We start from the raw sequence: 15377 nt of genomic DNA on the forward strand, positions 1-15377 counted from the left end.
GAGGGCAGGACAGGAAGCAATGGGTGGAAACTAATCAAGAGAAGCAACCTTGAACTAAGATGAAATTTCCTGTCAGTTAGAACAATTAATCAGTGGAACAACCTGCCTCCAGAAGTTGTAAATGCTCCAACACTGGAAGTTTTTAAGAAGATGTTGGATAACCATTTGTCTGAAGTGGTGTAGGGTTTCCTGCCTAAGCAGGGAATTGTTCTTCGATGCCTCCATTCCCAGAGCAGCCAAACCATAATGTATGTCTCTTTTTTAATTTATAAAAACAGAGGCATTACCTGAATAATCCACTATATGGGTTGGCACTCTTTCTGGAGTAACATCAGCTGGGATAGTGATTTCTTCAGCTCGTGGAGGAACCTTGGCGTATGAAAAGCAGAAATCTTAGTTAAATGCTCAATTATTACATAAATTGCAATGTTTGTAACATGAAATAGCAGAAACTGACCAATTATCTATGATGCACCCCCCCTTTAAGCAAGAAACTACAAACCCAGTTTAGTAATACAAGCTTTTACCATTTGCCATCTTATTTGATTTCGCCAGTCTCCATTACGGAAATTCAACATTGCGCATTTCTTACCATAAAAAAATCTAGTTTGTTCCAAAGTCATTTCATGACTGCTACATAAATTGCTATTTCTAACAATTCCAAGTACTTCTGCTACACAACTTTCTAATCAATGAATCCCATGACTAATGTGGTTTGATATGAAATGATAGCAAACAGCTAGAACACTATATTCCTTATTATTGATTTTTTTTCACAGAACATAATGGATAACAATGGAACTCTTAGAGCTCTCCATTCCATTCTCAGATGTTCAATGATTTTTATCAAGTCATTCATCACAGTAGTCAGTCTCATATACTGGCATATTTTAGCCTAATGGAAATTATGGCAATAAAATCTTGTATACTAATGATCAGAAATATATTGTTATACTGTGGGAAACTTTGTTATTCATAATATCAACTACAAATAGAAATGGCAGCAATATATTCTAGTGGTTAAACTGTTAAATAACTTGTACATATTAAACTTGCAAATTTCTTTACATAATTTCATAAATTTTTGAAAGCTTATAAAGAAATCACTCTTTTGTGTATCTAGAAAAAAGAGCATAAAATACATACTTTTAGAAGCAAATACTTATATTAGACTCTAAGCTTATGCTTTTGGAGTTTTTGTATTTCTATTAAGGGCTTTAAAAGTATAGTGAAACATGAATAGATTAACCAGGGGACACATATTGACAAGTATGCAATTATTGTGATTTTATATAATTTACAATTATATACTATACAATTTATGTAAAGATATCCTTTACAGATGATGGCAATGATGTATTGTAATTTGCATCAAACATCATTAGCAAATGTAACTCACAGCAGAATGCTGTCCACTGTATGTGTAATCTGTTACGTCAAAGTCCAGTAAATTGAAATTTAATTTCACAAGGATTTTTTTAAAATCAAGTGTCATGAAAACTTACCTCTTCAGGAAATTCTTCACTGACAAGAGACATGATAAGTGATGTCTTCCCAACTCTGGCTGTGAAATTAAGAAGATGAACATTCCTGAAGGATTTCCATAGGTAATTCGTGGCCGGGGTGGGGGTGGGGGGGGGTGAGGGATGGTGTCAGAGTTAGTACCAGCAATAGTACTGCTAACCAGTAATACAGCAATAAAACTGTAGGCAAACCCTTCTAAAAAAAAAGACCTATTGAAATGACAAGTACAATCAATAGGTGAGTTTTACAAACTTTCTCACTTTTTAAAAAGAAAATCTTAATATAGGTCAGCTAATAGGACAAAAATATATTTGCATGAATATACAGCAGTGGTCCCCAACCTTTTTGGTACCAGGGACCGGTTCTGTGGAAAACAATTTTTCACTGACTGGAGGGGGAAGGAGAGATGGTTTTGCACACTACCTAGATCCCACACATACGTTGACGAAGCTTCACTCACTTGTGCAGCTCAGTTCCTAACAGGACACAGACTGGTACTGGTCCATGGTCCAGAGGGTTGGGGACTCCTGATATACAACAACTCCTTTCCAAACAAGATTAAAACTACAACATCCTCATAATAAAGAATTCTGGGGTTCAATTTAATAAACAAGACTTCGTCAAATTACTGCACTGATCAACGCTTTTGAAGACTACTGGATTGCTACATACCAGGATAGCAATTGATTGTGACTTTCTTTCTACAATACGGTTAACTAGGTCAGTTGTGGATTGGTTAGAATATCTGGGAAATTGATCATAACCAGATCAACTGATCTACTCAACTAAATTCCAGGTGGTCAAACATAGCCGGAAATCATACCTAGTGTTGCACCGAGTCAAATTAATTACATCTAATAGTTGTGATATAAATACACACAAATGAATAATATTAGCTTGCTGTAGTAGCCCAACAATGCTTGCTGCTGGCAGCTCCATCAGGAAAAAGCTAGGAATCAGTTCAAGGCTCATGGAATTGATGGAAAAGGGGTCCGGGTCACATGTAATTCCAAAATGGAAACTTTTGGCCCACTTTTTGTGATTATGCTCTACTTTCATTTCTAATGAAATCTGATTAGTTTAGTAGCTGGATAGGTTACGTGTGCTGCGGAAACAGGGCTTAGAGTTATACCAATATTATTTTTGAATGAAAAGTAAATTGTATTTACTATATAACTCAGACTGAGAATAAATTAAGAAGTGTCGGAAGAAACACCACAAATAATGGCCCAGAATTCTCACTACAAGTAGTCCCTGATTTACAACCATTCATTTAATGACTGTTTGAAGTTACAATGGCATTGAAAAAAGTGACTTATCATTTTTCACACTTATGACCATTGCAGCATCCCCATAGTCACATGATCAAAATTCAGATGCTTGGCAACTGACTCATTTTTATGGTGACTGCAGTGTCCCAGGGTCATGTGATCACCTTTTGCGAACTTCCAACAAGCAGAACCAATGGGGAAACTAGATTCACTTAACAATTACTAACTTAACAACTGCAATGATTCACTTAACAATTGTGTCAAGGAAAGTTGTAAAATGGGGCAAAACTCACTTAACAAATGTTTCGCTTAGCAACAGCAATTTTGAGCTCAATTGTAGTTGTAAGTCAAGGACTATCTGTATTTAACTATGAAACAACTGGTGGATATCATGTGACATTGTCATTTAAACCAAAAACTGTCATTTCAATGGAACAGAATGACATACATATTCTATGTCAATCAAGTAAGAAAGAATAGGAGAAAGCTAGCTAACTTCTTTCTGACCCAAGAAAACTTTTGATGCTGCAGCTTTAGAAGATTTTTTTTAAAAAGCCTTTTAAAGTCTTTGTCTGACAGGAAGAACTGAATGAGCATAATGACTTCATGCAAAATGATTGTTGGCCAAGCAGGATATTCAAATGACTGTGAGTTTCCTAAAGTTAGGTCTTGTTGAATCTTGCTATCAGAAATAAAAGTGCTATTAATACTCTTAAAACTGGTAGAGCACTGAATCTTCTTGCAGATGGGCATATAGTTCCCTAGGAGATATGGACATCTTTTTTCATGTTTGATTTGATTATAAAAAATTAATAATGATAATATCTTGACTGAGCTTGGCAATGCAAGCTTACTTTTTATTATCCAAAATCACAAAGAAAAGGAGCATGTCTTTTTGCCTGTGAAGAGTGGATTAGAATAATTTTCCTTTCTTTTTAAAAATTTCCTTTACTTTCTGTTCATATATCAGCCTGGATAAAATCAACCAATAAAAACCCAATAAGTAGACATTTCTATTGTAATGTTCAGGTTATTAATGACTTTTTGTGGCATAAGACAAAAACATTATGGAAACTGCTTTGTGGAAAAGCAGAATTTTAGTTCCTATTTACTGCATATAAAGACACATCTTTATGTGGTGTATATGTAAGCCCATACGTGAAAACAGTCCCAAATTTGAGGCAACTGCAGAAGGAGTAGTCAATCTTCCATTAACATTTGTTCCGCTATCACCAGACACATCATTCTTTTGCTTTAAATTTACCCAGTAATTTGTAATCAACAAACATAAATGGGCACAACTTTGCTATGTTTTAAAAATTATGGATTTGTAATGTTCTGTTGAGAATTTTCACCAAATGAAAATTGTACAATTGCTTTAGAAATGTAAATTTAGAGACACATTAATGTATACATCTGTAGACATGGGTGCAACTACCACCACATATCAATCCAAAGGACTTTAATATCATCAAACAGTATTTTTCTATGGTAGTAAGGCACTTGTTCAGAAAGGGTGTGATTTAGCTTTCCACACTTCACAGCTTTAATAAAAATTATTAAAAATTGTCCAAAGGCTCTGTTATGCAAAGGTTTACAGTGAGATGTTTTAGCTTTCCAAAATGTTAAACTGGCTGTAATGTTGCTGAAATTGAAGCACGGTATTTGCAGAAAGTAGCTCATGTCCTAATTCTGTTTTCAAAAAACGTGAGTTGCCCACACAAGTAAACTTCAAATGCGTCATAGCACACAACTAAAAATATAGTTTAACAATTGGTATATTTCTAATATCTTTTCATGCCTGAATCTTAAAACATTGATAATTACAGGTAGTCCTCAGTCTACGACCACAATTGAGTCCCTCGTTTCTGTTGTTAAGTGAGATATTTAAGTGAGTTTTATCCCATTTTACGACCTTTCCTGCCACACTTATTATTTTTCTTGCCACATTTGTTGAGTGACTCACTGCAGTTGATAAATTAGAAACATGGTTGTTAAGTAAATCTGGCTTCCCCATTGATTTTGCTTGTCAAAAGGTTGCAAAAGTTGATCACATGACCTTGGGACACAGCAAGTCATAAATATGAGTCAGTTGCCAAGCGCCTGAGTTTTGATCACGTGACCATGGGGATGCTGCAACAGTCATAAGTGTGAAAAATGGTCATAAGTCACTTTTTTCAGTGTCGTAACTTTGAACGGTCACTAAATGAACTGTTGTAAGTCAAGGACTACCTGTATATTAGCAGACTACTCTCTGTATCTCTCAATGTGTGATCCTTCACTGCTATGTTTAAATTTTATACTGAACTTATGGAATATGGCAAGGAATGCACTCAGGAACATTTAAATTAGTGGTGTGCAAAGTATTTCAAATAAAAAAGATCCTCTACATTCCAATACAGTTCTGATCATTCTGGAAACATTCCAAAACAATTTCAGCTCAAAATATTTCCAGAATTGTCAGTCTCCTAAATAAAAAACTGATGTTGATATGAAAGGACTTGGGAAGAGAGGAATTATGCACTACATATTATGGGAATCATAAAAAAAAATTACATCAAGATTTATACCTGTCAATTGCAGTGAAACAAACCAGTTTTTCTAGAATCAAACTATGCTATGGAAAGTTATGAAACTAATTTGGCTCTAACAGGACACAGTTCTATAACAATGTCAGAATGCAAGTTTTAAAAAAATATTTTTTTCAGACTATATGGTAAAAATTAAATAATACAATCTAAAGATAAGTATGTATGACCCTACTCCTGTCAAATAATGTCTTAGATTTTTTTTGCCCCTGGCAAACATCATTTCCCTAAATAAGAATTCTATTTTCTAAATTTAGGCTCCCAATTTCAACAGTCACTAGATAAATCACAGCACAGCTAAAGGACAGCTTGAAGATTTTGGTCTCAGACCAATCTTCTGAGCAGCAACAGCCTTGTCACATGTATGAACCACATGTACTAACATGAAGCATTTCTGACAGTACTGTTCCCAGCAGCTAAAACTCCCTCTGAGAGAGCCAATTTGGTGTTGTGGTTAAGTCACTGGGACAGAACCCAGGAGAACATGAATTCTAGTCCCGATTTAGATACAAAATCAGCTGGGTGGTCTTGGGCCAGTCATTCTATTTCAGCCCTAGGAAGAAAGCAATAGCAAACTATTTCTGCAATCTTGCCAAGAAAACTGCAGGAATCTGTCCAGACAATCACCAGGAGTCAACACTGACTCCAAGGCAAGCACATACAAACACAAACACACCCACAGAGTCCTTGAGAATTCCACTTGCAGCCTACATTCAGATGGTTTTAAATTTAGGTTCTTCATGTTTAGTCAGATAGCAATGTCTGATCTATTGTCTAATCAACAGAATTGTAGGAGAAGATATGTATTTGGATTTGATTTGAGGACAACACACTTTGTCTCAAATTGTACTTTATTGTCAGCAGGCTGCCCATGACCAGCTTTTCTGATTTTAAAAGTTGTTTGCAATCTGCATAAAATGAATAGTCAAGTAGTTCAAAATGCCACCCTATCTATGGCTTTTACGATGAAAATCCCAATCCTTGCTTTTAGGAAACATTTTTCAAGGTCCCACAACCAACCAACAAGACAGGAGACAGGATAATAATCTCTTAAACAAATCATTCTTTATTTAAATCTTCCAAGAAGATAAAACACTCTCTCCATGGCTGAATTCTCACATATTATTTTTAACACCATTGACCTGGAAATTCAAACTAAACACAAATGAACTAATAGCTAAATATGTGTAAATTCTCAGTGCAAGACTATGTCACCCTGCATACCCAAATAAATGACCTAATGCCCTCTGGAGGTTTTGGACTTTATCTCCCATCAGTCTCCCTATAGTGGCTAGTAGCAAAAAATATAATTGTACGAGATCAAAATCTCTGGGTTGCATCAGGTTGCTATCCTGAAAAAAAAAACATTGGTTTGGAGAACAGGACCTCCTTCTGATTTATAAATATTTCACAGTATCTGGCAGGTACATATGCAACAGTCTTCTAAGTAATTTAAAAGAAAAAATGATGGGGTCAAAAGAGAAAATAAGCACAACAGAATTATTCTCAATTCCCACCCAAAATCTCATCAAGGCCATTAACAGAGCTTTAAGGAAAAGTCCAAACTCTCAATTCTTGAACTATTCTAAATATAGCAAATCAATCAAAACTATTTTAATTAATTAATCCCTCAATCAAATTTAAACAATAATTCATAATTGCTGGATTCACAAGACATCAGTCATTAACATTCAGAGCAATCTTGGTAACTTTACACAGTATTAGGGTAGCAGCCAGTCATCTATTTTCTGACACTATTCACACATCATTCTTCGTTAACATACAACCCAAAAAAGCACATTTAATGACACACTCATCAGAAAATAAATCTTCCCCAACTTGTTACACAAATTAGGTTGCTGCTCATTCTGTAATGAATATGCATTCACAAAGACTTCAGCCTATAAGTAGCATGCCACATATTTAAATTACGGACCTAATAGTCTGTATTCCATATACAGTACAGAACACTTAATAGCCAAGCATAATGTGCATGCCAGAGGACAGATTATCAAAGAGATGGAGCAGTTAAGTAAGTAGCTAGATCTGAATTAACTGTAGCCTTGTGAATGCCAGATATTTTGCACTATAACATCGATAAACCCCAAACAGAATGACCAGTAGTCAGGGATTGAACAATTTATAAGTCAAAAGATCTGGAATCGAATATATTTCTGAGGTGCCCTGTCAGTTTACTTACGTAGGAGCATACTTTCAGCAAATATATTTTCTCAGTTGAAAATAGAACTCTGTATATAATCATTTTGCTGTAAAATACATTATTAGGACATCTGCTGAGGGAGCATACAGTAGTTTGGACATACTTGTCCAAAACCCTGTTTTGAAATCCATATTTAGAACCAAGATGAGTCAAAAAGCCTTAGGCCCAGATCTCCAGTAAGGTTATGTTTAAATAATCAATGAAAAACTAGCAAGAGCAAGAGCAGCTGGGTTTGGGGGGGGGGGGCAGAGGAAACTTTGTGAGTCTTATTTTGAGGAAGGACAGCTGGTGCCCTTGTGACAGCAACTTGCTACTGTATAAAAAAAAAACAACAGCTTTGATCCAAAATATAAAAGCAGAAGATGAGCTGGCCCTGACAAAAGATGGAAAGGAAAGAAAAGCACCTTTTCCAGGTGAAAAGATTAAATTAACTTGCACATATCTGTCCTCCAAGGAATGGGCAAGCCCAAAAATTAAAATAAACCAGTTTCTGAGTGCCCATCAAAATAGAGTTTGGATGAGATTACCTAGTGTATGCCCTCCTCGGCAGGTGTCCTAATAAGTGTATTTTAGAGCAAATTTATACCCAAAGAGTTCCGTTTTCCACTGAGATAAAAATACATTTACAGAATATACCTTTATCCCTTCAGTTTTGCTCTGAAATTTCAAATCTCAAATTTCTGCATCTCCTAAAACTAGTTCCCCCCTCTTCTTCAGCCTGTTTCTCTCCCCCCCCCACCCCCCACCCCAAGGTCCTATAAAATCCCATTACTGCATCCCTTAATCCTCTGTTTTCTTCTTGCTTTCTAATATCCGGCTGTCCTTTCCCTCTCCTACTTTCGCCTAAATCCCCGCACCTGGTTCTCCGCCCCAACACTTTTCTCCTTCTCCCCAGCCACCTTTCGGCCAAGTCCACCCGAAACCCCCGCACACACCTCCGTCCGTCCCAGTAAAAAAGGAAGGCAAGACACACGCGTGATCTCACCTCCTTTCGCAAACATCGACTCTTCCTGTCCTCCGCCCCTTGAAGCTCAAAGCCAGCCAAAGACCCTCTTGCCCCCACCTGGCTCATTCAGCGGGGCGAGCCGGCTTCCCGTCTCTCCGGCCCAGTCCCCTTCCCCCATCCCCTCTCCAATGCTGACCTTCCCAGCCGCTCCTTCCCTTTCCCTTTCCCTTCCCTTCCCTCACTCACGTTCTCCCACCAGCAGGATCCTCACGTCCTTCTTCATCGTGCTCTGCCTCCGCCTTCTGGGTCCGGCGATCCGGCGATCCGGCTCACATCAGGGCTTCGGCCAAGGCGGTGTGTGTGTGTGTGTGTGTGTGTGGGGAGGGGGAGGGAGGGAGAGGGAGGAGGGAAGAGCCACGGCCTACTACGCTCGACCCGCTCGTGCCGTCCCGCCTCCAACAGCCGGCGCGCGCTTGCTTACTCCCTCGCGCGGCCGCCCCCCCCACCGCAAGCGCCCGTTCGCAACCTTTCCCTCCGCCGACCATAGACAGGAGGCTAGAAAGGACTGGCGGCTTTGAACTTCCGGAGCTAAATTCGCAGCCCTTCAACGGCAGGGAAAGCGCGCTCTCTTTCTTTCTCTCTCTCTCTCTCCCTCCCTCTCTCTCTTCCAGGTTGCCCTATGAGCGCTCGGCAGGAGCCCATCGGCGTTTCCTGATCGTACGAATGGGGAGCAAACCGGAAGTGTAACCCATGCGCATGCTAGAGTTTAATTAAAAAAAAAAAAAAAAAAACATACGTTCAGGAGCACAGAAGCGCCTTGGGGTTTTTTTTCTTCTTCTTCTGTAATTGTAATTTAATTTAATTTGGAAAATAATACGAAAGTAACATGCAAGTATTTAGGGCTACAATATACACCTGGTATAACTGATTGGGAGAAATGGGTTTCTGGAGAGCTGGCGATAGATTTATACTTTGTATCGCTGGAGGTATTTGTTGCATGGTGTAAGAGATGTGTGTTGAACGTTCATTTTAATTTCATCTGGCTTTGAAATGTCTATGCTGCCCTACAGAATCCAATTTTCTAGTGTGATTAAGAAAATACTGCAATGTGCAGAAATGAATAAGATTAACACTTGCAATTGGAAAGAATCTGATTATTATAATATATGGGATTTATTTTATCAATCATTAGAGAATAAATATGAAAGTAATGGATAGTAAAGTTAAATAAATTAAGAAGAGAAATGTTATGATAATAGATATGTTAAGTATTAAGTATTAATATTAAACTAAGAGTAGATATAAATAATGAATATGGTGGTAAGCTTTAACTGTTATGAGACAAAAAAATTGTACCCAGATGACACAGTTTAATGAATGATGGAATGTTTTGTATTAAAAGAAAATTAAATATATATATATATATATATAAAAGATTCAATTTTTCTAAGAGTTACAACTACTGCGATTATTGTACAACATAAACCCCGAGGAAGAGCATCTCTGGCTTTTGTTAACTTCACTAGTGTTAAAATCTTGTGTCGAAAAAGTTTTTATCTACCGCGGATGTAATTTATTGGCTTGATATCTTTGTTGTGATTATGGCATGGGTACATAAAAGTCAACCAGGTAACTGTCAATCATTGACTGAAAGTTCTAACCTCTTTGATGGAGGAAAACTAGCACAAAGCCACCGAAATAAGCAGACATAAATCCATTGGTGCATGAAACTCACTGGTGCAAAAAAAGAGAACAAGAACCTGGGTACTATTTATTTTAGCTTCCAAGTTAGGGAGTTTTCCTGTAAAATCCATTACAGCTTTCAAGTAAGGTTCTCTAAATCACTTTGATTTCTCAAAGTATCTAAATAGCCTTGTTCTTTCAATTATGTATCTCAAAACAAGATGTTGAAAGATGGAAATATGTATTTGCCTAGTACATTATCCCAAAACTAATTTGGAAAAAATCTCAATTTATAACTGCAAAATTATGTGTTTAAGCAGATGATGCTCTTTCTTCTTTTGGTCTGCCTTTGATCATATCAATCATATTGCAATCCTGATGGCAGATCTGTAAGACTTGAATGAGTTCTTTTTAAAAGTCAGGTCATTTAATGGAAGAATGTCCATTATAAATAACATCCCCTAAATTTACCAATCTGGACTTACCTATTTACAGTATTTTGAAATTTGGTTATATGGAGAGGATAAACTCAAATTTTTAGGAGCTCCTGAGTTCGTGGAAATTATATGCCTGTAACCTTAACTTCTGTTAAGATGTGAAGTGCTATTAAAGATAAAATGTCAGAGGCGTTGTTGAAGGATATTCAACATAGTTTCAGTAAGTGTAGGTGTTTTGAGAATGTTAATAAAAATGTGGATGCAATAGACATCATCTACTTAGATTTTCAAAAGGCCTTTGATAAAGTCCCTCATCAAAGACTTCTCAGTAAGTTCAACAGTCATAGAATAAAATGACAGATCTTCTTGTGGAAAAACAATTTTTTTGACTAAAAAATAAACAGTAGGTGTAAATAGACATTTCTCACAATGGATGTAACTACTGTGATTCCCCGGGGTTCTATTCTCACTTTAAGTATTTATAAATTATCTGGCATTAGACATGACTAGTGGAATAGCCAAGTGAATCTCAGAAATGTACTTTCAGTTTTCAGCAAAACTGGTGCATTTAACAACTGTGGCATTTGTTTAACAAAATACTGCAAAAAAGATTGCAAAATTGGGTCAAATGATGACCCACTGTATGGCCATTATGATTTACAACTATAGTGGGCAGGCTCCAGTATGATCATAAATTGAGAACTTCCTGTAATTCAGTTTTGGGATTCAGTACCACAAGCTCTGGTGCTGGCTACCAATTTGGCTGATTTCAAAGCCAATTGGGCCAATTCATGTTTTGGGCCAATTCATGGAAATTGTGGAAATCAATTGCTATTAGCTTGGATAGTAGTCAAACAGCCACTAAAGGTCATCCGCTGAAGAAGCTACTTGGATAAACAGCAAAATGTTTCAAGCCAACAGGGAAAGAAAAGAAGTCCAGGTGCTATGATTCAACTTCCAGACAACTCTATCTGGATGAATGAGAATCTTCATTGATAATTCTGGTAGCGGTTGATGGGATCTTATCTATCTCCTGAAGGGATTTTCTTCTTGGCTTTTGTCCTGCTTATTAAGTGCCTGCTTAATTTTTAGGTATGGCAGCTTCATCCTAGTCTCAAACTATCAGGATGCCAAAACATGGCCAGATCTCAGGATTAAGATCAACACAGATTAGCACAGCATACTGAACACCAAGTTGTGTTCAGTTTCAAGTTTAGCAAAAAAATAAAAATAAAAAAAAAATCAGCAATAACTTTTTATAGACAGATTATTGTCCATTTCAGATAAAATTTAAAGCAGAGAGCAATATATTGTCCATAGAGACTTATCCTCTGGCCTGCTGGGAATCCCATCCAAGTTGACTTTAATTTAAAAAAAGTTTTAGTTAAAAAAAAAATCAAAGGAGACTGATGGATGCCCCCAAAAGGGGAGAATCAGCTTCTAGGACAGAAGAGCATTAAAACCAGGTTACTTAAGAAGTCCTTTCACTGATTATTAGGTGTCTTGCTCTCAAAATAGCTATCAAAGAGTAGAAGAGCAGGTTTTTTTCATTTCTTCTGTTATAGAACTCCTTTATGTTTTTTTTAAATTTTGCTTATGCTTGTTAATAACTCTTTTAAGAAGGGAGCATCCCTGAGTGAGTTCATATTTTGTTGCAGGCATCAAAATGTTTTTTAAAATTCTCTTAAACCATTAAATCATTTTAAGCCATTAAAACAATTAAGATTAAATGCAAAAATACCAGAGATCTTGCAAGATTGGGTTTTGGGATGTTAGCCTAAGCCTCAGCTGGGTTCTGTTTTCCCATCATTAATGACCAATAAGCCAGGAAGGCAACTTTCAACAGAATATTTCTGCAGAAATAGAGACCCTCATACTTGGGACAGGAGTCTAAATCAAGCCAAGCTCCAAGAAAAACCTAGCTCAGATCTTTATACAAAATGTTTCTCTGTTGTTTTACAATGTGTCATTATATGTTATTTCTTTCACAAGGTTAGTGTTTATATTTGGTTGATTACATTTGTTTTGTTTGGTATAAGATTACATTTGCTGTAGTGTAAAAGATAGTGAAATTTTCCCAATCCTATTATTGTCAAGAGTTTTCTGCTGCATGTCTGTAGTTTCTCAGTTTCACAAGGAAGCTGACAAAGAGAAGGGGAACTTAAGACAGTCTGGTGGGTAATTTAATCAGTTCTAATGTTTCTACATAATTTTATCAATGCCTGGATGAATTGGTGTTGAAAACATTATTTGAGACATTTTCTTATGAATGGGATTTCTTTCTCATAAAAGTGATAACTTCTATCAAGGATTTAAAGGGGACTTTCTCTATTTGAAGGATTCCATTATTTTTATATTCTTCATCATTTTATGTTCTTAAGCTGCCATCAAGCTATTAAGGGGAACTTTTTAAAATCCCTGATATTGTTTTATATTTTGGACTTAACTTCCATTTAGGGGCATAGTGGACCCCAACCAACCAATGACCACCTTATATTTTCAGTGCAGGCCTTTAAAAATGAATCATTTAAACTTGCTTTTCCCAAATAGGTAATTAATAGCTGTCACATTCATCACATATGACATCTGGTTGAATTTCCAAATCATACATACTGGTATTGCTAAGCCCAGTTTGTTGAATAAGCCCCCAAGGGTTGGTTTCACAAAATGCAGTAGAATATTAAACTATGATTTACAAACCACAGTAAATTCATACAATTTAACTAAGCCAAAATAAAACAAACCACATTATCACACAGTGCAGTATAAAGAACCCAGGTTTTATTGCTGGAAAGTGGTTATTAAACACATATTTGTAAAAACATATACAAATAAATTATAACTAAATAATTTTACTGATCAAGCAAAAATATGTTTGTAAGCTGGCTACTTTGAAATATACTATGCAGAGAAAACAGGATGAAATTAAATAAAACAAGGGACATAATATTGTTTTATTTATTCACATCGGTGGGTTGCTACCGGTTCACCCTGTATCGGGCGAACCGGTAGTGGCGTCGGCGGGAGGCTCCGCCCACCTGCTCGGATGCTTCTGCGCATGTGCAGGAGACCACGCACGCCTACAAGCAAACCGGTAGTGACAGGTTTTGAAACCCGCCCCCGATTCACATCCATCTCTATTCCCCTAAAAGTTCTTCCTGAATTTCTTGATCTATGAGTTACAGGACTGAACAAAGTACTCCATGTGAGGGTTCTTCCAGAAATTTGTTATTTTTACTTTTCTAATTTTTCCTTTTGTCATTGTTATCAAGTTGTGGGTCCGTTTATTCTAAAAGTACTTTAATAACTCTTCCTATACTCTGAAATAATTGACTTTGAAGCAGGGTGGATTTGATTTAAATCGAGTCGATTTTTTTAAAAAAAATCATTGATTTTTATCCACCCTGCTCTGAAGTATATTCATTTGCAAATATATAGTGCTACATCTGCTCAATATCCCCAACATTGTTTTTTTATCATAATGCTTCTATTCTGATTTTCATCAGATGGCACACGTAGAACCCCTCTCAATCCTAAACAGTACCTTGGTTGAATGTAAATAATAGGAAAAATTAGTCTCTGAACTTCATGATTAGAGGAGATCCTTAGTCTCTCTAATATTTTATTACCTTCAAAACTATGTTTTATGGATTCTCAAGTAAGTTGTGATTAAAAACTAGAACTGATAGCTGGAGAACTTTAATTATTGGATTACCTGCTGACCCCTTACCTGAGGTTATTGTTCTTTCAAAAGGACAGGAAACTGTAGTGAATACAGCACTGAAAGTAATTTGAGAAAATTGGTGACATTTCATAAATTACTGGAAGTGTAAGATTGTAAAGTATTAAAATCTAGACTATACTGCATACTACATAGTACAGATCTAGTAGTAATACCACATACATATTAGGTGTAAAATTTAAGTGACATCGAACTGCCTGATTTTTCCACCCATTTTCATAGATAACTGTTTACCAAGTAAGCCCCATGATACTAGTACTACAAGGATAAAGTCATTTGAATGTACAATAGGAAGTCCTCCACTTATGATAACAATTGGGATCTGAATTTTCATCACTAAGCAATGTAGTCATAAAGGCAACAGCATCCCTGTAGTCCTGGTTGCTGTTGTCAACTGTATCCCATGATTGTTAGGTGAGGCAACTTCTTGCTGGCTTCCTACAACCAAAGTCAGTAGGGAATCCAACAGGAAGTTGCAAGTCCCAGGCCAGCAGGAAAATAAGTGGGTTTTTTTCTGGATGAGGGAAGGAGGGAGCGTGTGAGGGGTGCTGTGCAGGTTGGAGAGGGTGTGTGGGGGTATGCCAGCTTGGAAAAGGTGTGTGGGGACATGGGGTACTGAATAAGAGCATGCAGGGGTACAGTGAGAGTCAGCTGAGCAGGGATGTATGAGGCACTATGGGGAACGTTCATGGAGGTGTGATGCTGGTTGGGAAGAATGTGAGGGTGCTTATCAGGTAGGATGTGTGGGCTTGCAATATGACTCAAGGATGTACAGAGTGTTTCAAAAGTGCAGGATAGGCGAGAGAGGATGTATGGGGTGCAATATAGGATGGGTAGGTACACAAGAGGCAGGTAGATTGGGGAGAGGTGCATGGTGGTGAGGGTCAGAAAGGATATGGAATGCAATGTCAGTCAGGAAGGGTGTGCAGGTTGTGCAGGTTGGGGAGGGTGCATAGCAGGGGTGA

General features: G+C 37.1%; 1 protein-coding gene across 6 annotated transcripts in view; it reads right to left on the reverse strand.

The window, feature by feature from the left end:
• The window catches only part of RHOT1 (ras homolog family member T1), a 56139-nt gene extending 47159 nt beyond the window's left edge, over nucleotides 1–8980 (reverse strand). For 2 of the 6 annotated variants that reach the window (XR_011600026.1, XM_070937779.1), the window contains exons 1-3: nucleotides 8797–8979; nucleotides 1506–1564; nucleotides 288–369 (exon numbers count right to left, since the gene is read on the reverse strand). Coding sequence is in view for 5 of the 6 variants with exons in the window: in XM_070937779.1 (XP_070793880.1) it covers nucleotides 288–369; nucleotides 1506–1564; nucleotides 8797–8833 (178 nt within the window). In the remaining variant the exon portion in view is untranslated. Of the gene's footprint in view, nucleotides 1–287; nucleotides 370–1505; nucleotides 1565–8589; nucleotides 8727–8796 lie in introns of those variants that run through there. The other 4 variants (XM_070937781.1, XM_070937778.1, XM_070937776.1 and 1 more) reach the window with 3 other exon arrangements.
• Between the last annotated feature and the right edge of the window lie 6397 nt (nucleotides 8981–15377).

The sequence above is a fragment of the Pituophis catenifer genome, unplaced genomic scaffold (assembly GCF_029215685.1).
Source record: "Pituophis catenifer annectens isolate HBS135680 unplaced genomic scaffold, rPitCat1.0.hap2 SCAF_2, whole genome shotgun sequence".
Classification (NCBI taxonomy): domain Eukaryota; kingdom Metazoa; phylum Chordata; class Lepidosauria; order Squamata; family Colubridae; genus Pituophis; species Pituophis catenifer.